At 40.2% G+C, this 25,571-nt stretch overlaps 1 protein-coding gene across 1 annotated transcript in view; it reads right to left on the bottom strand.

The window, feature by feature from the left end:
• LOC126203288 (serine/threonine-protein kinase BRSK2) overlaps positions 1–24,792 on the bottom strand; it is a 195,958-nt gene extending 171,166 nt beyond the window's left edge. The window contains exons 1-3 of the mRNA XM_049937545.1: positions 24,478–24,792; positions 8,210–8,304; positions 1,944–2,029 (exon numbers count right to left, since the gene is read on the bottom strand). Of these exons, the coding sequence (XP_049793502.1) occupies positions 1,944–2,029; positions 8,210–8,304; positions 24,478–24,568 (272 nt within the window). The 5' untranslated portion in view covers positions 24,569–24,792. The remainder of the gene's footprint in view (positions 1–1,943; positions 2,030–8,209; positions 8,305–24,477) is intronic.
• Positions 24,793–25,571: the final 779 nt, after the last annotated feature.

Raw genomic sequence — 25,571 nt, 5'->3', positions numbered from 1 at the left:
AAAAATTTACAACAATAAATTGCAAGGGAAATGTCATGGAAAAGACATGAAAACAGACAAAAGTTTAAAAACACGGCAAACAGAAAGAGGAAATCAGTGGAAAAAAATGGAATCTACTGCCCTTGGGAAATGAAAGGATACTGGAAATAGCAGTAACAGTCAATCAGTATGGTTTGGTGAGAAACAAATGCACAAAACATAAAATAATAAGATAGAAACAAAGTAAGTGACAGTTTGGAAAGAAAAGTGTTGTCAAATTTGCAAATAAATCAGTGAAAACCCATAAATGAAGTGTTACATGCAAATTCATAAATAACAGTGAACTCATATAAGTGTGCAGAAATTGTTACTAGAAAATATGTAGGAGCAAGATGTTGCTTAATACAGGCAGTACAGATAAAATGAGCAAAATCACACTTAATGTGAAAACAGAGACAGTTTGATCAATATAGATGACAACAAAGAATGACAAGAGGGTTGCATAAGAAGTGTTGATTGCCGCAAGAGCAATATTATGCATTCCCATCCTGTCAGGTAAGTCTCTCCCGAGGCAGGGTTCTGGATGACTTTTCCAAATTCTCCCCATTTCATAAATCTCGCAGTCCTTTTCCTTCATCCCTCTTCCTTTCCCTTCAACCCTTTTCCCAGTAGGTGGAGCCACTGGATCCAAAAGCCTGCACATTTATTTACTCTTTATACATGTTTACTGCTGAAACTTATTGGCAGATGAAGACTGTGGGCTGGACCGAAACTCGAACTTCGGACCTCTGCCTTTCATGAGCAAGTGCTCCACTGATTGAGCTTCCAAAACAACTCATGGTCCAGCCTCACAGCTTTACTTCCCCCAGTACATCATCTCCTACCTTCCAAACTTCACAGAAGGTCTCCTGCAAAACTTTGAAGACTAGCAACGCTGGCAGAAAGGAAGAAAGGATACTGCAGAGATGGGATTTAGCCACAGGCAGGGGGATGTTACCATAGTGAAATTTTCACTCTGCACCAGATAGAGTGCTGATACAAACTTCCTGGAAGATTGAAACTGTGTACTGGACCAAGACTCAAACCCAGCACCTTTTCCAGGAGTGTTAGTCTTGCAAGTTTCGCAGGAGGACTTCCATGAAGTTTGAAAGGTAGCAGACAAGGTGCTGGTGGAAGTGAGGCTCTGAGAATGGGTTGTGAATTGTGCTTGGATAGCTCAGTCAGTAGAGCACTTGCCTATGAAATGTAAAGATCTTGAGTTCGAGTCTTGGTCCAATGCACAATTTTAATCTGCCAGAAAGTTTCTTATCTGTGCACACTGCACTGCAGAGTAAAAATTTCATTCTGGCTGTTTTCTCCTGGCACTGCTTGGTGAGTTGATTTTTTTATCAGTCCAATTATATTACATTTTAAAAGAAAGACCAATTATTTTTATTGATAAATTAAATTATGTGATAATCTGTATGGAAAAATGACACTGTTACTGGAATAAAATAAAGCCTAATAGCTATGAATTTGCATCTTATGCCATGTGTAAAAGATGATTACTGTAATCCTGGAAGAAAAAGTGACACTACCCTGAAAAAGTAAGGACATAAAATAGAACAATTTCCAGGTGCTATACCAACACAACATCTTTATTTTCAGAATTGTCGAGATGGATCTTTCTGAAGTCTTGATTATTGTTATAATTTCAAGAAATATATATGTTTATGAGCATACAAAAGAAAATTTTATCAAGTCTCTGACTTTCTTGCTTTGCAGATGCTTTTGTGATTAATGTTGTTGATAGGTACTGCAAATTCTAAATTATGCTGTTACCAAAAATATAAATATTACTCAATGCTCCACCAAATTATTGCTGTTAATAAATATGTTTAATGTAGAAAGTTATGGTTATTTGATGTCAGTTAAGAGGCTAGTGTGTCAGATTAAAAATATTAGTAAAATAAATCATTACTTACAGATATTTCTTGTTTTCATAGACATCAGACAGACCAAGAACATGTGGATGGTCAATCAGCTTCATAATGGCAATCTCTCTCTCAACCTAAAATGACAAAATAATCATTACAGCATGGTGTTCGCACTGACAACTAATTAACAAACTGCAGCTGACACCTGAAAGAGGAAGACATAGAAGTTAAATCTTTGAAGGTACAAACATAGAATATACTGGGAACTGGGATTGCTTCCAAAACAAAATCTCAAAGCAGACTGAAGATATGATTGATTACATTGATTTATGACTGTTTCAAATTCATATAAACTGCTCAAAAATTCTGGACTACCCTCATGATATGCATAGTTGGTGTGTGTGCTTTTTGAGGTGGCACATTGTGCCCATACATTATCACCTTGAAAGACTGAATGTGATTGTGACTAGTTAAAACTTGCAGTGTGACACTGCAGGGTGCCACCTCATCTGGAGGATTGCCACTGAAGCTGTTGCTTGAGCAGAAGTGGCCTGATCATTTTGCAGAGAGCATGCCAAAGGTGATCAAAACATGATAAAATGTTTCATAGTGTCTGCTTGTGGCTGATAGTACACAAGCCTTACTAAACTGAATCCAATAATCTTCTGGGTGAAAAACATGCTTCACAATGGCTGACTGACTGCCTCTCCCCCTCTACCGTTGCCCTTGTTATCTTTGATGATACCATCAAAGTAGATAGCAAAGGCTGTACAAAGTGGCCATAGAAATGAGTAAACATCCAAATAAATTTAATTGTAATGATGAGATGTGAAACTGGATTCCATTGCCGAAGAATATGTGTATGTCTTCCATGAAGGGGTGACAGCAGTACTGAATGACAGCAACTGACAACAGCTGCAGACGAATGCAGAAATTATATTTTACTTGTCTGTAGCTAACCATGGTGTACATCACACCTTTGAAACAGCTACAAACCCCTTCTCTCCAGCCACTTTTCTCTTCCATAATGACTCCTCCTTGAATATGTCCTCCACAGATGGGGATGAGACACTGAGTTTCAAAAATAAATTAATCTGTGCATGACTTAATAGCCTGGAATATTTTTAAAAGTGTGACAAATTTTATTACAATAACTTTGATTAATAAAACAGTTTTTCCCGATAATTAAAATGTAACTAAATACAGTGACTGTGTCCATGGTTTGCTTATAGTAGTGTAAATAAGATAGTAACATATGGTGCACTAGGAATATGAAATAACTGCTTTAATTATCATCACGTGGGTCAGTCACCATTTCAAATCATCTGATTTTCTCTTTTGTTTCATACTCTGTAATGAACATAAAAATTTCTCAAGAAAATGTTTAGCTCTGCCTACTTAGGTGTGAAAATCTGACAGTTTAGATTTGAGGGGAATAAGGGATGAAAAAATAAGCCTTATGGAAAAGGAGTAACTTTACTGTGAAATAAAGAAAGACAATAACAATTATAAGGGCATATGAGGCCAAAACATTGGATTTAAATAATAAATTCATTTTCAGTTTAGATTTTACAATAAAACTTGTGTTACTGAAACCCTAGTGCTACAAAACCAATTACAAAAGTAACATACAAGGAATGAAAAAATGACTGCTTTCATAAATAATATTTGCCATAATGTATTAGTTACGATCATTTTTCAACCTAGAAATGTGTCATATGGTGAGATCTTTCAGTTAGCTCTATCAACTCATGTGGGAAACACCCCATCACACCCTCTTAGATTTAGTAGTAAAGTGGCCTACTGTATAGTCTGTCAAAAACTGAATATGGATCCAGCATGAAAACAGGAAGAAGGAGTACTGAACTGTGAAAAAAGAAGCAAAATACACTCCTGGAAATTGAAATAAGAACACCGTGAATTCATTGTCCCAGGAAGGGGAAACTTTATTGACACATTCCTGGGGTCAGATACATCACATGATCACACTGACAGAACCACAGGCACATAGACACAGGCAACAGAGCATGCACAATGTCGGCACTAGTACAGTGTATATCCACCTTTCGCAGCAATGCAGGCTGCTATTCTCCCATGGAGACGATCGTAGAGATGCTGGATGTAGTCCTGTGGAACGGCTTGCCATGCCATTTCCACCTGGCACCTCAGTTGGACCAGCGTTCGTACTGGACGTGCAGACCGCGTGAGACGACGCTTCATCCAGTCCCAAACATGCTCAATGGGGGACAGATCCGGAGATCTTGCTGGCCAGGGTAGTTGACTTACACCTTCTAGAGCACGTTGGGTGGCACGGGATACATGCGGACGTGCATTGTCCTGTTGGAACAGCAAGTTCCCTTGCCGGTCTAGGAATGGTAGAACGATGGGTTCGATGATGGTTTGGATGTACCGTGCACTATTCAGTGTCCCCTCGACGATCACCAGTGGTGTACGGCCAGTGTAGGAGATCGCTCCCCACACCATGATGCCAGGTGTTGGCCCTGTGTGCCTCGGTCGTATGCAGTCCTGATTGTGGCGCTCACCTGCACGGCGCCAAACACGCATACGACCATCATTGGCACCAAGGCAGAAGCGACTCTCATCGCTGAAGACGACACGTCTCCATTCGTCCCTCCATTCACGCCTGTCGCGACACCACTGGAGGCGGGCTGCACGATGTTGGGGCGTGAGTGGAAGACGGCCTAACGCTGTGCAGGACCGTAGCCCAGCTTCATGGAGACGGTTGCGAATGGTCCTCGCCGATACCCCAGGAGCAACAGTGTCCCTAATTTGCTGGGAAGTGGCGGTGCGGTCCCCTACGGCACTGCGTAGGATCCTACGGTCTTGGCGTGCATCCGTGCGTCGCTGCGGTCCGGTCCCAGGTCGACGGGCACGTGCACCTTCCGCCGACCACTGGCGACAACATCGATGTACTGTGGAGACCTCACGCCCCACGTGTTGAGCAATTTGGCGGTACGTCCACCCGGCCTCCCGCATGCCCACTATACGCCCTCACTCAAAGTCCGTCAACTGCACATACGGTTCACGTCCACGCTGTCGCGGCATGCTACCAGTGTTAAAGACTGCAATGGAGCTCCGTATGCCACGGCAAACTGGCTGACACTGACGGCGGCGGTGCACAAATGCTGCGCAGCTAGCGCCATTCGACGGCCAACACCGCGGTTCCTGGTGTGTCCGCTGTGCCGTGCGTGTGATCATTGCTTGTACAGCCCTCTCGCAGTGTCCGGAGCAAGTATGGTGGGTCTGACACACCGGTGTCAATGTGTTCTTTTTTCCATTTCCAGGAGTGTAGAAGCAATGAATGGTCCAAGCTTAAGAGCAAATCTTAAGAGTCACATCATCGTGGTTGTGTGGTCATGATGTTGGACTGCAAAGCAGTAAATCCATATTTTAATTCCCTTGTACCTCATTTCTTCTTCCTTCCCCCCCCCCCCCCCTCCCCTGATCACCCCCCCCCCCCCCCAAAAAAAATAAATAAAAAATAAAAAGGTTATAAACTGAATGCCCAGGTATTGTGTGCCTGTCATCCATCTGCAGCCTTGGCAGTTGTCATACTATATGTTGGTAATACAATATGAATAATGTGGAAAGAAAGTATTACCATCATAAGCAAATGAGACGAATGGTGAGATCAGTTGAGATGACACATAGATCTCTCACAGAAACTAAAACAACAAATAAATGGATGTGAATTAAGTTACAACAAAGGAAATCAAGAGTAAAAATTTCCAAAATGGAAGGTATGATTCATAACATGTGGTACATGTATAAAACAAATAGGAGAAATGTAAATCTGGAGATCCCTCCCTTACACCTTGCTGTTGCAAATCGACATTGCACCACAACGCAGACACAAATCTGAATACAGCAAACAGACCTGTCAGTGGCCGGACAGTCAATTTGTAATTTTGTTGAAAAACACTGTGACCACACAACCATTTCACTCTTGAAACTTACTAAGTGCTGCATAGGTTGAGCTTGGTTCATTCATTCTCTGATTTTGCTTCTTTTATCATAGTTTAGTACAGCTCCTGGCTGTTTTCATGCTTGACCTGTGTTCAGTTTTTGATGGACTGTCCATTGGGCCATATTACCATTAAATCTGAGGGAGGTGTGATGGGGAGTTTTTCTTGTCAGTGGCAGTGGAGAAGCAGTCTTTCTACAGATTTAATCACACATACCACAGGAAGGCTAAATGGCTGAGGCCTTGGAAAACGAAAGGCACAAACTTCTTTGTGGAGTGGATGTCTGTAGACTCAAATCAGTGGTAACCATAATTAATTAAACATGCTATATAAATACACATAACTGCATGGTAAGTCATATTTATTTTGGACAAGATCCCATAAGATAGTAAAATTGTGATTATTATTGCTATTGTTACCCCTTCCCTTCAAGTAGGAATTTACTATGAATGTTGAACTTTTGTTGATAATTATGTCCACAGGGTGTAATAACTAGTTGTGACAGATAAGAACCAAACTACCATTTTGTACTTTTCTGTAGGTGAATTGAATAGTTCTCATGTAGCACTGAAAACATTCACAAAAATTTTGTGGTGTATAATTTCATATGCTTCCAGGATGGAACATACTCATGAAGACCTTATTTACTGTATCAGCAGGCATTATTAGTCTATCTAATGAAGTTTCATCAAACATTAAAATGAAAAAATCTGTAAATTACACTTTCCTCACTGTTGTCTACTTCACACATTATGCCTATTACTCATGAGTTCACCTTTTACTCTGTTGTGTTATTCTGTGCCTCAAAAAAATTCTCTCCCACAGGGAGTGCCATAAATAATTTTCCCATTTTCAATGAAAATAACAAGAAGTACAGAAAATTTCATTTTAAAAAAATGAATTATGCATTTTGTAAAGAACATCAATGAATTTGCAGCAGATACTGATTACACCATACTGAAGCCATTCAAGTAAGATTCCCACGACTTTGCTTGTCAGCAATGATAAAATGATATGACCTCGAGTGACGGAAGTATCACTGCTGTGGTACATGGTCAGAGAAGTATTGTTAGTTATTTATGATACTGTCAATTGCAATGAGCAACATGAGTGAGCTGCACAAACAATGTGGTCCTAGTCTCAAAAATATTTTTTTAAAAACAGTCTTGGTTCACACAGAACTGTTCCCTGGTCATTTAGTCTCTCTGTTTGATGTCATCAGTTGACCCATCCACTCAACTGACTTCAATCCATGCAAAGTTTTCCTTTGGGTACCTAAAGACTAAGGTGCTCCATATTGCTCGAGACTCCCCCCCCCCCCCCCCCCCCCAAAAAAAAAAAAAGTACCATTTTTGAAAATGTGAAACTTGTGCCTCAAATGTAAAAACAATTCATGTCACTCCCTATACTTTCAGTAGTGATTTGAAATGTCAGTTTGCCCCAACTGTTTACAGATATGAGCTTAACAGAAAGGTAAATAAGAGAAACATTAGTGTTTTAATTATGAAATATTTATCATAATACAAGTTATTGCTCTGTTTACCTTGTTGAAATATCAGTTTAGGTTTACTCTTACTTATATTTTAAAACATACATATACACATATGCAATCCAGTCACAAACATGTTACGTTGTATTACTTTGATCATAAACAACTGTAGGAACAATAACTTTTCTGGTAATGTAAATACTGTTGTGTGGATGTTTTATTGAACATATGATGCTTTTAATGGTTACATGAAACTAAATGTCTGTAAAATTTGAATGTTACAGAGATCATAACTTTGCACAAAACCAATTTGGTGTATTATTTTTTTTATTCAAATTCATTCCAAGCATGCAAAAAGAAACTTTGGTGTTTCACATATGCCTATAAATGGTTTGTGTACTACTTGCTTACTTAACACAGGTGATACTGTAGGACTATGAATTAGGAAAAGCAACAGACTTAAGACAGAATACTGTCACAGTATAAATAAGAATATTGGTTAAACTTGAAATGTTCGTACAATGCTAATAAACTATATAATTCAGAAGAGATTCACATACACCACAAATGCTTGTGGCTGCTGAGGAACTGGTAAAATTACTAAGAACAACTAAAAAAATGTATATATCAGAGTTTGTTGCATAATAAATGCCACAAACTGTCTATCTGTGATAGAATGAGGACCCCAATCACAAAGTGGAAAAACCTGAAATATTTCTGGTGCTGATGGCATATAGCAACTACAAAAGTGGATTTTGTGTTGTCTAAGAATAATGCTTACACCACACCACAGTTGTGACTGAAGTATATCAGTAGAATTACTATATTTGTTTGCTTACCTTCATAAGCACGGACTCACTCAGTTTCTCTCTGTTGATGATTTTGATAGCTACCTTCTTGCCCATAACACAGTGAACACCAAGTTTAACCAGACCTAAGAGCAGCAAATAATAAATTTTCAGCATATATTCAAAAACATCCAAGACACAAAATATGGTAATATTGTAAGATGAGAATGTAATAAAATTTCAATTTTGTTGTAAGTCATGAAATTCTCTCATATGACACTCTTTTAAATTATTAACAACTGTTACAACAACAATGGATATATATGGGTCTCAGAAAAAAGAATTCATCGCCTCCCCTCCTTAAAGATGGGAGACACTAGTACATTAAATCGGTAGGCTACAGTATTGATAAGAAATGTCTCTCAGATCTAAAAGCAGTGATAGGATGACAACAGCACTCTCACAAAAGTCAGACCACTGATACAATTCCCCCTACACCAAATACTTGGAAGAGTAGAACATGGAAGTTTGAGCAGTAATGTACCTATTTGCCTTGAAATGTACTTTGTATTTAACAGAACCAAAACATACTGGCATCAATAATTAATCAGTTGATGTAGAAATAGATAAAATAAAGCAATCACATTGTGTTCCCTGAGCAATGAATCTCTTTAAGAGGCTTATATTTAGCCACTGTTGGTAGAATTATGTTGTACCAAAGATTAATGTAAACAATATGAATTTTTTTACAAAATTATCAAAAGCATGGATTGCTGTTTACCATACAGAGGAGATGTTGATGCAGACAGGCACAGCCAATTTTTAAACAAGCAATCTTTTGGCCCAAAGGCCTTCTTCTGAATTAGACAACATACATATTCACATTCAAGCAAACAAAACTGCACACATTATCGCTGTCTCTGGCTATTGAGGCCAGACTGCAAGCAACAGCACACAATGAGTCAAGCAATCTACGTGGTGGGAGTAAAGAGGAGGCTGGAGTGTGGAGGGGGAGGGATAGCACGGTGAGAGTGGGGAATAGTAAAGTGCTGCTTGTGAGAGCATACAGGGATGAGGAGGGGAGAGATTAGGGCAGCTAGCTGCAGTCAGGAGGTTAGACAGTGGGCAGGGAAGGGGGGGGGGGTGCAGAAAAGAAGAGACTTCAAAAGATAAATAAAAAGACTGTGGGGCATAGGTGGATAGAAGGCTTTTAGTGATGGAGTGAGAACATGGAAGGGCATAGGAGGGTGATGGACAGAGACTAATGAAGGTTCATACTGGGAGGATTATGGGAACATAGGCTACACTGCAGGGAGAATTCCTGATTGTGCAATTCAGAAAAGGTGGTGTTGGTAAGAAGGATCCAGATGGCACAGGCTGTGAAACAGTCACTGAAATTAAGAATGTGTTGGACAGCATGCTCAACAATGGGTGGTCCAGTTGTTTCTTGGTCACAATTTGTTGGTGGCCACTCATGCAGACAGACTGCATAGAATGCAGCACAGAGTTTGCACCTTAGTTTGTAGATCACATGACTGGTTTCACAGGTAGCCCTGCCTTTGATGGAACAGGTGATGCCTGTGACTGGACTGGAAAAGGTGGTAATGGGAAGATGTATGGGACAGGTCTGTTAGAGGGATACAAGCCATGAGGGGAACAGCATGGGAGCAGGGATTGAGTAGGGATGGATGATGACACTGTGTAGGTTCAGTGAGTGGCAGAATACCACTGTTGGAGGAGTGGAAAGAAAGAACATTACTCATTTCAGGGCACATCAAGAGGTAGCTGTAACCATGGCAGAGAATGTGATTCAGTTGCTCCAGTCCTAGGTCGTACTAACTCACAGGGGGAATGCATTTCTCTGACTGAATGGTGGGACATCAGGAGATGGTGAGCGAGATGAGACATGGAAGATCTGTTTCTGTACAAGTTTGGGAGGGTAATTACAGTCTGAGAAGACCTCTATGAGACCCTTGGTATATTGCAAGAGAGATGCTCAACATTACAGATGCAACAGCAATGGGCATCTAGACTGTATTGAAGGGACTTCTTTGTATGTAATGGGTGGTTTGTAGATTTGATATGGACAGAGATACTGATGTAGCCATCTTTGAGATGGAGGTTAGTATCAAGGAAGGTGGCCTATTGGGTTGAGGAGGACCAGGTGAAGCAAATGGGGGAGTAGGTTTTGAGGTACTGGAGGAATGTAGGTAGGATGTCCTCACCATCAATCCAGATCATGAAGACATCATCAGTGCATCTGAACCAGGTGAGAGGTTTGGGATTCTTGGGGTTGGGAAGGATTCCTATAGATGGCTGGCATAGGCTGGTGTCATGCAGGTGCCCATTTACACACTCTGGACATGTTTGTAAGTGATAGCTTCAAAGGAAAAGTAATTGTTCCTGAGGGTATAGTTGGTCATGGTGACCAGGTTTGGAAACTGTTGGGTATTGGGAAAGGTACTGCTCAATAGCAGCAAGGCTGTAGGAATTGAGGATGTTAGCATAAAGGGGATGTGGAATCAATAGTGATGAGCAACACACGGTATGGTAAAGGAACAGGAACTGTGGAGAATTGGTGGAGGAAATGTTTGATGTCTTTTATATAGGAGGGTAGGTTGTGGGTAATAGGCTGAAAGTGTTGGCCTATGAAAGAGATTCTCTCAGTGGGGCAAAGTAACTGACCACAATGGCGCATCCACGGTGTTTGTATTTATGGACTTCAAAAAGTATGTAGAAGACAGGAGTACAGTGACTGGTAGGGGTGAGGAGAAAGGGAGACTAAAAGAAGAGGTTCTGGGATGGACCTAAGGATTTGAGGAGAGACTGGGGATCCTACAGGATTTCTGGAATTGGATCACTGAGGCAGGGTTTGTAGGTGGATGAATCTGATCTTTGGCAGATTCCTTCCACCAGATAATACCTGCAGTTCAAAACCAAAGTGGTGGAGCCTCTGTCAGCAGGTAGGATTATAAGATCAGGACTAGTTTTTAGGTTGTGGATTGCAGTTATTTCTGCAGATGTAAGGTTAGCTTGCTACGTTGAGGGATTTGGAGATTGATGGTGAGGCAAGATTTGAGGCTAAGAAATTCTGGAAAGTTAACGTGGGGGGGGGGGGGGGGGGGGGGGTGAATTTGGTAGTCCCAAAGTCTCGCCATCTGGCCTCAGAGGAGCAGTTCCCTTGTAACTCAGTAACATCCAGGAATGGAGCAACTGAATCACACTCTCTTTCAGGGTGATGACAACCATTTGTCATAACCTGAAATGAGGAATGTCTTTCCCATTGTCTTTACCACTCTTCCCACAGTGGTATTCTGCTGCCCACTGCACCTACACAGTATTGTCATCCATCCCTAGTTAGCTCCTGCTCCCAACATCTTGCCTCATAGATCATATTCCTTTAATAGACCTAGATGTAAGACCTGTCCCATATATCTCACCACCACCACCTACTCCAGTCCCATCCCAAGCATCACCTATCCCATCAAAGGCAGAGCTACATGTGAAATCAGACATCTAAAACCTAAGCTGCAACCACTGTGTTGCATTCTACATGGGCATGACAACGAACAAGCTGTCTGCCAGTGAAGTTTTCTGTGACAGAGTCATTGTATAAAAATTTCTCAGTTTGCCTGTAATGTTAAATTCAGATTAAATTCCAATCTTTCAGTGATATCCTCCATCATCTCATCAGGGACTAAAACTGACAGTCATGAATTAGCAAGGTTCCCTGTTTTATACCCACAGGACGGCAATCAATTGGCTGGATTACATCATGATGGCATGTACAGAGGTGGTGCATTCTACGTAGAGTGCATCACACATATACGTGCCATCATGACATAAACCAGCTAATCAGATGCCTTCCTTTGGGCAAAAAACGCGGGAACCTTAACAGTTCATGACAGTCAGTTTTAGTCCCTGACGAAAACACTGGAGGATCTCATTGAAAGCATTGAATTTTATCCGAATTTCACATCACAAGTGTACCGAGAAATTTTATGCAGTAAGTTATCTGTCTGCATGAATGGACACCAACAAACTGATGCCAACAAACAGCTGGACCACCCAGTTGCTAAGTACACTGTCCAACACACTATTCTTCATTTCAATGGCTGCTTCACAGTCTGTGGCATCTGGATCTTTCTTACCAATAGCAGCTTTTCCGAATTTCACAGGTGAGAACTCTCTCTGCGATATATCCTACATTCCCATAACTGTCCTGGCCTCGACCTTTGTTAGTCATTGTCCTTCAACGACCTATCACCTTATATATAAAGATAGTAACTGTTCTCGAAAGAACAGATACCACTGATGACCATGCAGCTCCTCTAGGATAAATGATAATTAATCGAAATGCTCTGCTGCAGACAGGTGTTGTTGATATACCTCGATGGGGACAGCTGAAAATGTGTGCCCTGACTGGGACTCGAATCCAGGATCTCCTGCTTACATGACAGATGCTCTATCCATTTGAGACACCGAGGACACAGATGAATAGTGCGACTGCAGGGACTTATCCCTTGCACACTTCCCGTGAGACCCACATTCCCAACTGTCTTACAGGAATCGTCACCTTAGTGTGTGCAAGTAATGAGTGGATGGGTAAATATCTATTAGGTACATTAGGTATGTAGATTGTGGACAGCTCAAAATGTGGGTCTCACGGGAAGCATGCAAGGGATAAATCCCTGCAGTCGTGCTATTCATTTGTGTTCTCAGTGGCTCAGATGGATAGACCATCTGCCATGTAAGCAAGAGATCCTGGGTTCGAGTCCCAGTCGGGGCACACATTTTCAGCAGTCTCCATCGAGGCATATCAACAACACCTGTCAGCAGCTGAGGGTTTCAACTAATTATCACCTATCACCTTTCCTGTTCTCACTCCGTCACTATACTGCCTTCTATTCCACCTATGCTCCCACAGTCTTTTTACTTATCTTCTTTTTCACTTCCCCAATCTCTATCTAATCTCCTGACTGCACCTTCTACTTCTACATCTACATCTACATCTACATCCATACTCCGCAAGCCACTTGACGTTGTGTGGCGGAGGGTACTTTGAGTACCTCTATCAGTTCTCCCTTTTATTCCAGTCTCATATTGTTCGTGGAAAGAAAGATTATCGGTATGCCTCTGTGTGGGCTCTAATCTCTCTGATTTTATCCTCATGGTCTCTTCGTGAGATATACGTAGGAGGGAGCAATATACTGCTTGACTCCTCGGTGAAGGTATGTTCTCAAAACTTCAACAAAAGCCCATACCGAGCATCTCTCCTGCAAAATCTTCCACTGGAGTTTATCTATCATCTCTGTAACACTTTCACGATTACTAAATGGTCCTGTAACAAAGCGTGCTGCTCTCTGTTGGATCCTCTATATCTCTTCTATCAACCCTATCTGGTATGAATCCCACACTGGTGAGCAGTATTCAAGCAGGGGGCAAACAAGTGTAGTGTAACCTACTTCCTTTGTTTTCAGATTGCATTTCTTTAGGATTCTTCCAATGAATCTCAGTCCAGCATCTGCTTTACCGACGTTCAACTTTATATGGTCATTCCATTTTAAATCACTCCTAATGCCTACTCCCAGATAATTTATGGAATTAACTGCTTCCAGTTGCTGACCATCTATATTGTAGCTAAAAGATAAAGGATCTTTCTTTCTATGTATTTACAGCACATTACACTTGTCTATATTGAGATTCAATTGACATTCCCTGCACCATGCGTCAATTCGTTGCAGATCCTTCTGCATTTCAGTACAATTTTCCATTGTTACAACCTCTCGATATACCACAGCATCATCCGCAAAAAGCCTCAATGAACTTCCGATGTTATCCACAAGGTCATTTATGTATATTGTGAATAGCAACGGTCCTACAACACTCCCCTGTGGCACACCTGTAATCACTCTTACTTCGGAAGACTTCTCTCCATTGAGAATGACATGCTGCATTCAGTTATCTAGGAACTCTTCAATCCAATCACACAATTGGTCTGATAGTCCATATGCTCTTACTCTGTTCATTACACAACTGTGGGGAACTGTATCGAACGCCTTGCGGAAGTCAAGAAACATGGCATCTACCTGGGAACCTGTGTCTATGGCCTCCTGAGTCTCGTGGACAAATAGCACAATCTGGGTTTCATATGATCATCTTTTTCAAAATCCATTCTGATTCCTACAGAGTAGATTTCTAGTCTCCAGAAAAGTCATTATACTTGAACATAATATGTGTTCCAAAATTCTACAACTGATCAACGTTAAGAGATATAGGCCTATAGTTCTGCACATCTGTTCGACGTCCCTTCTTGAAAACGGGGATGACCTGTGCCCTTTTCCAATCCTTTGGAATGCTACACTCTTCTAGAGACCTACGGTACACTGCTGCAAGAAGAGGGACAAGTTCCTTCACGTACTCTGTGTAAAATCGAACTGCTGCCTTACCCTCACTCTCTCTCGTCCCTGGATGTTCCCACAAACAGCACTTTACCGTACCCCACACTTACCTTGCTATCCTCCCACTCCCCATCCCAGCCCCTTCATTACCCCAACCACCCAGACTGCTTCTCCCACCATACACTGTTGCTTGCAATCTGTCTTTGGCAGCCAGAGATAGTGGTCACTTGTGCATGTGAGCCCTGTTTACGAGTATTTGTGTATGTACATAGTTCAATTCAGAAGAAGGCCTTTTGGCCAGAAGCTTGCTTATTTGTCAGTCCTTTTTGTTGTGCCTGTCTCCAAGTTAACATCTCCACTATATGGTGAGTAGTAATTTATCCTTTTTGTAATACTGTTATAATTCATACTGGATTTCCCATTGTTTAAATTTTTGACAAACATTTTTATAAGCTGTGGTCACTTAAAATGGAGTTGGAAGTAATACATACTTTATATAGCTGCTGTTTTCATTAAACTGACATTGTAGTATATCTTTAAATGCTTTTTGTGTACTCAGTGTGGCAGAGATAACAATTAACTTCACTGTCTGTCAGCATGCATTGTGGTAGAAGTTCTGTGCTCTGTGCCCATTCTTTTATGCTGTAACTTTTAGAATGGAAATGGGAAAGTGAGAGCCTTTTATGGTTAAGAAACTTGAATGCAATTTGTGTCATATAATTATTCTCTTGCTAATTCTATAAAAGGTGTTGCAGTTATTTAAAAGGTGTCTGAATTGTGAACCAGATTAGTTTCATTTGCAGTATATACAAGGTGAGGGGATAGTAGTGTATTTTGTCAGAAATCAACGTGAAGTGATACAAATTAGTCGAGTTTCTTATGATTGCTTACCCATATTAATGAGCATATGAATCTTGCTGGTCACAGGAATTGTTCTCAAGGGGTCTAGCAACCACAGCCTGTAGCTTTGGACTGGAGCATGTTTAGGGCAACTTATATTTCATTTTTCAAAATTCATTATGACTAGCTAGCCTTTCACCAATAATAATACTGTGCCTGGCACAATATGGGGTTTCCATCCATAAGTCTGAGAGGCCTGTGCTTATGGGTAAAATTAATATTGATAGCAAACCTTGGCAATTTTCAACTGTAGAGAAGCCGACAAATATTAAAACATTTTGACAGCAAAGTTTACTGGAGTTGTTGTTGACAATGTGCCAGATGAAAAAGCTACACCAAGCACTTTCTTTCAATGCCTTATGGCATCACAGCCTCTACAATCAGAATGCAATCTACAAATAATATTGTAATAGAGTTGGATATCAAAAAATGTGCTGAGGACAGTAGCAGACATTAAACTCAATGGCAATAATTGACACAGTTACATTTAATCGTTTAAATTGTTGTGGTTGTTGTTGTTGTGGTCTTCAGTCCTGAGACTGGTTTGATGCAGCTATCCATGCTACTCTATCCTGTGCAAGCTTCTTCATCTCCCAGTAACTACTGCAACCTACATCCTTCTGAATCTGCTTAGTGTATTCATCTCTTGGTCTCCCTCTACAATTTTTACCCTCCATGCTGCCCTCCAATACTAAACTGGTGATCCCTTGATGCCTCAGAACATGTCCTACTAACTGATCCCTTCTTCTAGTCAAGTTGTGCCATAAACTCCTCTTCTCCCCAATCCTATTCAATACCTCCTCATTAGTTATGTGATCTACCCATCTAATCTTCAGCATTCTTCTGTAGCACCACATTTCAAAAGGTTCTATTCTCTTCTTGTCCAAACTATTTATCATCCATGTTTCACTTCCATACATGGCTACACTCCATACAAATACTTTCAGAAACGACTTCCTGACACTTAAATCTATACTTGATGTTAACAAATTTCTCTTCTTCAGAAACGCTTTCCTTGCCATTGCCAGTCTACATTTTATATCCTCTCTACTTCGACCATCATCAGTTATTTTGCTCCCCAAATAGCAAAACTCCTTTACTACTTTAAGTGTCTCATTTCCTAATCTAATTCCCTCAGCATCACCCGACTTAATTTGACTACATTCCATTATCCTAGTTTTGCTTTTGTTGACGTTTATCTTATACCATCCTTTCAAAACACAATCCATTCCGTCCAACTGCTCTTCCAAGTCCTTTGCTGTTTCTGACAGAATTACAATGTCATCGGCAAACCTCAAAGTTTTTATTTCTTCTCCATGGATTTTAATACCTACTCCGAATTTTTCTTTTGTTTCTTTTACTGCTTGCTCAATATACAGATTGAATAACATCAGGGAGAGGCTACAACCCTGTCTCACTCCCTTCCCAACCACTGCTTCCCTTTCATGTCCCTCACCTATTATAACTGCCATCTGGTTTCTGTACAAATTGTAAATATCGTAAATATCGTAACAATCGTTTAAATTATTCCACAGAAATTTTAATGGCAGTGAAAATGCAAAACTGAAAGAAAACTTTGGTACTGCAATACCAATAATCAATAATGAAGTGAAAGACATGCAAATTATAGAACACAAGACAGGCATTATTAGGTTAATAGAGGAAGATAATTCATAAACTAAATAACTAAAGCACATCAAGCAGAAAATATTGACAACAAAAATGAGTAGATATAAATACTGAATGCAAACCTGAAAGAAAACCTTTGGCACTGCAATACAAATAATCAATAATGGAGTGAAAGACACGCAGATTATGAAACATAAGACAGACATTATTAGGTTAACACTGAAGAATAATTTATAAACTAAATAACTAAAGCACATTAAGCAGAAAATATTGACAACAAAAATGAATAGACATAAATATTAATCTGCTTGCTTTCATAATAAGAAACAAAAACGGATCATATAGAAGCTGTATACAAAAGCAAAATAATAAAGAAAATAAGCTGCTCAATGTTTAAAGTTAAAAGGAATAGTTTACTGCCCAGAAGAAACCTACGTAAAGCCAATGGAGAAAACTGAAACTGAAAGTGTTTTTTTAGTTAAAATACATGTGGATAATATCTCATTTAGAGGTTCTTTAAACATCATTCATCCTTTGTTCCATATGTAAATGGAATACTGTACAATAATAAATACTTTCTGCCATGCACTTCACAGTGGTTTTCAGAGGACAGATATATGTCTAGATTTTAAGACTATTGAGACACTCAATCACTTATTTTTGTTGCATACCCATAAACTTCACCAGAATATGTCATGAAATACATCCATGGTCTAGGGGCAGCATCTTTGACTAGTAATTAGAACATCCTGGATCCCAGGTTCAGACCACACTACTGCTTAAATTCTGAATGAAAATTGTCAGAAACGGTGACTGAAGAGATCCAGCATAAGAAGTCACATTCATATTGCCAGCAGCCTTGTCAAAGAGGGCGGAGGATTGGACAGAGGTCCAGGGCACTCTCTTGCCTTTAGTGTGGGAAACTGTCCCCAAAAGGCAGAAGAATTAATAGCAGCAATCAGAGGAGACAAGCGAGACTGGATCTCCTCAGTTTTCTGTATTAGAAGTAGCAGTAGTAGTAGTATGAGCAGTAATTATTTTTTACAATAAACCTTCATGCAGTTTTGTCAGCAAGCAAGAAAGACAGTAGCTTGTATTGTTCCTTCTAAATCACCAGCACTAGAGAATAAGTCAAAGTGCAAAAGCTTAGCCCTAACCTAAAGCAGAAGGTGGAAAGAAGCATACAGCAAAGAGGCTAGGCACAAGCCAGGCCACCTGTAAACATTCAGTTGCTATGGTAATCATTACATTGTGGCACAGGAGGAGGACACAGTGCAACCTACAACACTCAGAACCACAAACAATCGACAAGGTTGAGAGACATTAACATCTGACAATACAGTGATCTTTACAAGCAAAGAGAAAAGTAGTTCACAGATGCATCAATAGAAAGAAGATAGGCAGCCAGTTGAGCACGAAGTTTAGGCAGAATACAGAATCCGAGCAGGAGGAAAAGTTTTACCTCGGCACCCCTACACTGCAGACATCTCAGCAGCCAACCAACTGCAGTCATGGGAACAGCAAAGAAGGCTATGGGCACTGACTGTGGTACATAGTGAGACACCTTGATCAATAACAGGACAATGAAGAGAAGTGTTCTTCATAGCTGGAGTTGCATTTATCCTACGTGCCCAGGAGTTCCAGGCATACCAGAGTTCCAGAAGAAGATTTTTGCAGTTGGAAGAGAAGAAACAGCAGCCACAATCTCCAGAGAGTCACCACATTAAAAAAAAAAAAAAAAAAGGGGGGGGGGGGGGGAAGGGCTACTGTGACGATAGTTGAGACAGATGAGAAGTTCACCACTGTTGTTTGTTCTTTATAATTTACTTGTTGTAATAGCTTAGTGTTCACCAGAGTGATAATAAAGATTTGGTTTCTGGGTACAACATGAATCTATTAATCCAGTTATTTCAGAGAGTAGTGCATGGCTACAACATCACTGCTGGAAACAGGAGAGGGGGGTACAAGCTGCCTTAAACCATGTTGCTGTGTACCTCCATGACATGGGAGGCCTGCAGCTGTGGTGCTGCCTCTCTATGTTTCCCTTATGTTAGTTAATCCATGTGTCACGAATGTAGATGAAGTCCAACCTTGTACAAGTACTGATGTAATGCTTTTGAGCAAGGATATCATTACTTCCTTGTATGAACTTTTGTTTTTGAGGAAATGTGAAACTGAATGACATAAAATTTTGAAGAAAGGATGTCCAACACTGGTGTCACATCTTCTTCAGAAAGATAAATTCAAGACATCTGCATTCCAAACTTGTATGAGCAGCACAAGTGGTTATGTGCTAGTCCTACAAAAAGAAAATTATTCTGCTGGCCATGTTTGCTCTTAAGCACAAGAAAAACAGTATTGTCTGCTGAGGGTTTCAGTGATCTGAAGAATCTGCCTAGAGGATGCGCATGGCATGCTTCCTCTAAAGATCATCTCAGTAGTTTTATTTCAGTTAAAGAACTATCCAAAGAAGTGTTTGGAATTTCAGACCTACTTTATGAACATCTTAAACCAATGAAAGTTTGACACAACAATGTAGTGAATAATAGAGAGATTATGAAAATTCTAAGTGATGTCACAAGTATTTAATGAAATCAGGAGCTAGCTTTCAAAGGTCATGATGAGACAGAAGATTCCCTGAATCTTGAATTTCTCTGAGTCATTTTTAAACTTGTGATAAACAGAAGGAAAGATTTGAAATCATACTGGAAGCAAATGGGATATTTCTGGAATTTTCAAAAAATATACAGAATGAACTGACTGAATGTAAAAATGAGTCAACATTTGAATATATATATACAAGTTCAGATAGAACCTCATTTATGTCTGCATTGTGGACAAAGCAACATGTTTTGGACGAGTCACAGTGGCTCTATTGTTGTGAGGCTGGTGGACTGCAACAGTGCATTCACAAACTTTTTCTTGATTTGCATGATGTTAGCCAAGATAGAACTACTGCTGCTTTATTCACTGTGCTGTGTGGCATTTTTCAGAATTATGGTATGAAGAACAAACTGTTGTCACAAACTTGTGACGGTGCTTCCATTCTGGTGGAAGAATTAAATGGTCTGCAGGCTATGGTCCATAAAATTAACTCCCAAGCTCTTTCCACTCACTGTTTGGCACATTGCTTGGATTCAGTTTTGCAGCAGAACTATTCTTGTATACAACAAGTAAGGTATTTTTTCTCTGCACTCCAGGATATTCCTGCTTTCTTTCACCAGTCTTCCAAACAATCAACAATTCTAGACAGTATTGTTGGTAAACAAATTCCTCCCAACAGTGAAACGAGATGGAACTCTACCATCAGAATAACATCTGCCATTCTCAAAAACCATTTGTAGATAATTGAGGTTTTAAATGAGATAATTGTCAGTAGAGACTCTAGTGCAACAACTACAAGAGAAGCCTGTGGTTTCAAAACTATCCCCCTAGACTTTGACTGTGTATTTCTTCTCTCTGTTTGTCAAAGCATATGCTTTTGAACATTCTTCAGAAGAATATCAATGATGCACAGTTTTGCAACGATGCTGTCTCAGAGCGCATAACCCATACAAGAAATTTAAGATGTTTTAATTTCATGACATGCTTGACTAATTTGCAACCTGAAGCTTCCATTAGTAGAGCTGAGATGATGGATGAATACATTGGCAATTCATTGATGTTAAAATACAAACAGACACAGTTAAGGCACTGGATAATATTGTAATGCAACTGGAAATAAGATTTTCACATTGTAATCAACAGCTCTTCCTTAAATTCGGTGATACTACTCATTTCACCAAATATGCTCAGCATTTCCCAGTAGATAGTGTGATTTCAGTATTATAAAAGTATGGTGCATCCTTTAGTTGCTTGCATTTGCATGTAGAAGTGGAGACTGTATTTTCTTCCCAGCACATAAAGTTTGAGAGATGTAATTGAAAGAATGACTGAGAATGAAATGGACCATATTCTTCAAGAATCTTTCAAACTATTTTGTCTAGCTGCTACCATTCCTGCAACAAGTGCTTCAGTTGGAAGAAGTTGTTCTTGTCTTAAATGTGTAAAAACATATTTAAGGAACAGTGTAGCCCAGAATCAGTTATTAGATCTTGCTTGTACCTCAACAGGAAAACCAGTACTGCAAATACTTTAAAACCAAAACGCATAGTATGACAACATTGTCAAAAGACTTCGGAAGGAGGAGGATTAAGGATTATAAAGTTAACTTGATTTACAAGTGACAATGCTCAAATGCCCAGTTTACCAGTTCATTTATAAATAAAAGTGAGTGTCATTATTATTATTATTATTATTATTATTATTATTATTATTATTATTAACATCACACTAGTAATAGTATCAGTAGTAGTAGTTACTGTTGTTGTTATCTTAGTAATAATAGTAGTAGGTGCGGTGGTCATTAGGAAGGCTAGGCAACCCCAGAATTTAGAACCATAATCCGCCACTCAAAAGAATCAGTAATATTCAATGGTACGACAATGCAAAAGGTAATGGAAACCACTGCTCCTTAAAGACACATATGGTGTGCCAACAGGATTTTTGGCTTATAACTGAAAAGTATGATGATCTCTAAACTGGCAAAGATTCTATACTAGTTTGCCATTCAGATGTCCAGGAAGGGACAGCCAAGTGGGAGGTGACCTTGAGAAAAAGATTGAAAGCTAACATACTATGAGTCATAGCATTCTATGAGTCGTAACATGCGCAAGTGTATGTACAGGACTGCAGCATTAGAAACCTGAGAAACTTGGACTGTTAGTTGCATCAAGTTCACAGTCTCAGACCATACAGTACATCATTCTAGTGGCCTTTCCTGAACTGAGAACATTCTTTATGAATGCACAGAATTCACCCAAAATGTAACACAAGATGTAATAGATTCAAAATAAAGAAAGTAAATAAGCTTTCAGAGTTCAGTGGCAGAGAGAGTGGAGATTATTCTCACAGTGAAGAAGGCCGCACTGAGGGAAATGTGTGATACTTTCAAGAAAGCTTTTCACATGTGTTCAGTTAGAAGAATTCAAACTGTTTGATTGTTTGATCATCTTTTGATACTAAAATTTTGCTTTTGTGAAAGTTTTGTGTCAGAAATTATATCCAGTGTACATCTACAAAATAATTCATAATTCACTATGTCATTAAAACAATACAGCTTTAGTACATTTATGTCTCCAATATAAGGAATCATCTTAAGGAAAATAATGTTAAGAATAGTCCTTTGAAGTCCTAGAGAATAAGATGTTTCCAGCTGAGATCACTTTATATAATGGGCTCTGGAACATTGGTACAATACTGTTTCTGCATCTATTGTTGTGTGGAATTACTACCTTTTGCAAGCTGTTGAGACCTGAAGTGAATTGAAAGAAATTAGCTTGATAAGTGTTTCTGCAGGCAGATTATTGAATTTCTGTGATCAGTTAGTACAAAATTTTGGAGCAAGTGGATATATTATAGTGTAAAATGAAAGAAATACCTTGAATATTAATTGTAGTGGCCTCCTTCTATTCATGGCAAATGCATCATGTTGGCAAAGCTCACATACACATTGGCTCACATTTTACATATGTTTTACATAATGTATCCTGAAATATCAAACCACACCTAACTGCAAAATCCTGTGACTGTAAAAGTTTTGCTATGAGGCATCAGGATATTTGGAGAGGTAGGTACCTATCATGATACATTACACAAATACATCTTTGCTATTAATATGAATGTAATATGAATGAAGTAAGATTCTGTGGTGTTAACTGCTGCTGCCTTTTCTTGATGTTAGACTTTAAATATTACTCTCTGTCAGACATTCAATAGAAGTGTAGGCATATTGTGATATATACACGTAAAAGCTTTGGAAAGATGAGAAAAATATCAATGGCTGTAATCCTCATGTTTAAGGATTCCAAACAATTATTTGTGACATGATAAATACTGTCCACTATGGAGATACCTTTTCAGTGTTAATGATACAACTGTCATTTTCTGGTGTTATATCTGGCCATAGGGAAGAGTGGAATATAACTTGTGGCTTTTAGGTTATGCTACATTGTCTGCTTTGTTAAGTGATTTTTGTCGAATATATGAGGCAAAACGTTTGCTTCCTGAACTACAGCGAGTTTCTATGAGCTTGTCACAAATATGTTCTACATCTTGTCAAAAATCTTCCTTGATTTAAATATAACAACTTCCTATTTTAATTAATATTTTGCGGCATATAGCTAATAGGTAATGGGGAACAATATTTCAGAAGGCACTACCGTCATTTAAGGAATCAATGCAGTCTGATTACTTTGCGATGTTTTAAGAAAAGAATCATTAAAGATTTCCACAGTTTCTCTGGTAAACTGCTGTCAGCCTATCAATATTCGGCACAGTGGGTTACGGCATAGGAATTTGTAAATATTCGTAACAGGACTTTGTCAGTTTCATTTGCGTAAACTAACTCAATTAAAAGTTTGTTGTTTATATAAAATAGAAAGAACAATTCTATCAGACAGAAGAAAACGAATGTGTGGAAAGGAAATGACAAGATACAAAGAAGGTCGTCAAGGAATTGTAGTTGGCCGAAATGCATTAGCTCATTATAGATGTATGTTTTCAGAATTTCTAATACGGTATGAAGATATTCTGAGGTGAAAAACAGTGCTTATCAAGTGTTGGCTATATTTAGTGTTGAGCTAACTTGCAGGTCTACCACTCAACTATAAACTCGGACTTTCTTTTTATTTATTCATTTTTATTAGGCATAAATGAATGGCAAAACAGTAGCAGTTATATTTCACTCGGTACTAATTTGTCTGTCGCAGTAATAGTCTATAGCAGCTGTGCTGATAATAATCGGCATCTATTTGGCAATAATAGAAGGAAACTCAGGAAAAATAAGCACTGGCGGGTTTATTGCAGGATTTAAAGAATAAAAACGTATGATAAGTAATTCTGAATATCTAGGGAATATCGTTATTCATAGTACTGCTGCATATCCTCGAGTCGAGAACCATCTATGTGGGGCGAACTGAAATCCACTATTATTTTTCGTTACTTCTCTCCGCGCTGGCAGCAATTAGGACATTGCAGTATTGACATTTTGTGTTGCTTAAACGGGGTTGTAAACATCTAACGTGGAAGCTATTACACAGCACTTTCTATAACTGATAGGTACTTTTCAGTAGTATCGGCGTCCTACAGTGAACATTGTTGCTTGCCAATGTGGCCCCTGCAGCGGCACGGGAATGCAGCACACTTGGCACCAGCGCACGCCGGAATTGCCTAACTGGCAGGCGGAGAAGCATGCCGCCCCTCGCCGAACGTCGCAAAGCGCCGGGAAACAGTGTGCTGGCAACGTCGCACGGGGGTGCACTACGGGCGAAATACTGACACTGCGCTTACCAGTTTGGCCTTTTCCGAGTGTTTTCTCCAGCCTGAAGGGTCCAACATATTGCTGGTGCTCCCCAGAGTTGGTGTTATTTTCCTTTTGCATGTTTCCCTCCGTCGTGTGCGAGTCCCTTTCCGTTCTCCCGGACGATATATATTATAATTTTCCTGTCGCCACTGCAGTCCTGGATCCGGCGGCGGTCTTGCCGCAGCGGCGAGGCTGTTGATTTCCCGGTGCGGCTCACTACTCACTGCACAGTCGTAGCGGCAGAGGCACACGACACGACACTACTCCGCCCTTCATGCCGACGCCGGCGGCCGGAGCGTCGCTCCGCGGCGTCGCGGCTGCTGCTCTCGTCGTCCACGGCCTACCCCGCGCCGTTCGCGGCGGTGAACGGGCGATCTCCGGGCCCGCGATCCACGTTCGCTCGCCATTTCCGCCGGCGCGCACTCAGTAGCTGTCGTCACCCGCTGGCGCAGGGTGCACGCCCGCCATCTTGGGGCTGCTGCCCCGCGGCGCATGCGCACTGGGCTGCAGGGGGCGCGGCAGGCGTCGCCGTCGGCTGTCCCGCACGCCTACCGATCTGCCCGCCTCGCTGCCCCTCAGTTCGCCGCCTGCCGCGCTACCTGCAACACACACGCAGCGCGGGCGGTCTACACAACCACGCTCACAGAACCACTGCGAAAAACACTGCTGGCCACCTAACTGCTCAACAGTTTCCTCATCTTTCGCACGGTTATCGTACGCACTTTTTCCCAATGATAGCAAAGCAGATGACGCCTTTGGCGACTAAACAAATCCTGTTCTACTGTGGTGCGCTTCTTAAGCGTTTTCAAGAAATTGAGATGTCAAGTTTTAGGAGCGTGTTGAATACCGCAGTAGCCTTCGAGAAGCTGCGTAGAATAACCAGCCAAGGCGGCAGATTAGATGTCTACACATACTGTGGTCGAGTCGCGTCATTTTCTTTTTTTATTCTTCCACCAAGCAGCTCTTTACAATGTATCTTGATTTCTTCGGAAAGGAACTGTTACAACAACAACAACAACAACAACAAAAATAATAGTAATATAATAATGATCATTTTGGTACATTTGTGGCCTGGTATAAA

Source organism: Schistocerca nitens, chromosome 9, assembly GCF_023898315.1.
Source record: "Schistocerca nitens isolate TAMUIC-IGC-003100 chromosome 9, iqSchNite1.1, whole genome shotgun sequence".
Classification (NCBI taxonomy): domain Eukaryota; kingdom Metazoa; phylum Arthropoda; class Insecta; order Orthoptera; family Acrididae; genus Schistocerca; species Schistocerca nitens.
Note: the sequence above shows the minus strand (reverse complement) of the source record. Positions and strands in the feature narration are given on the sequence as shown.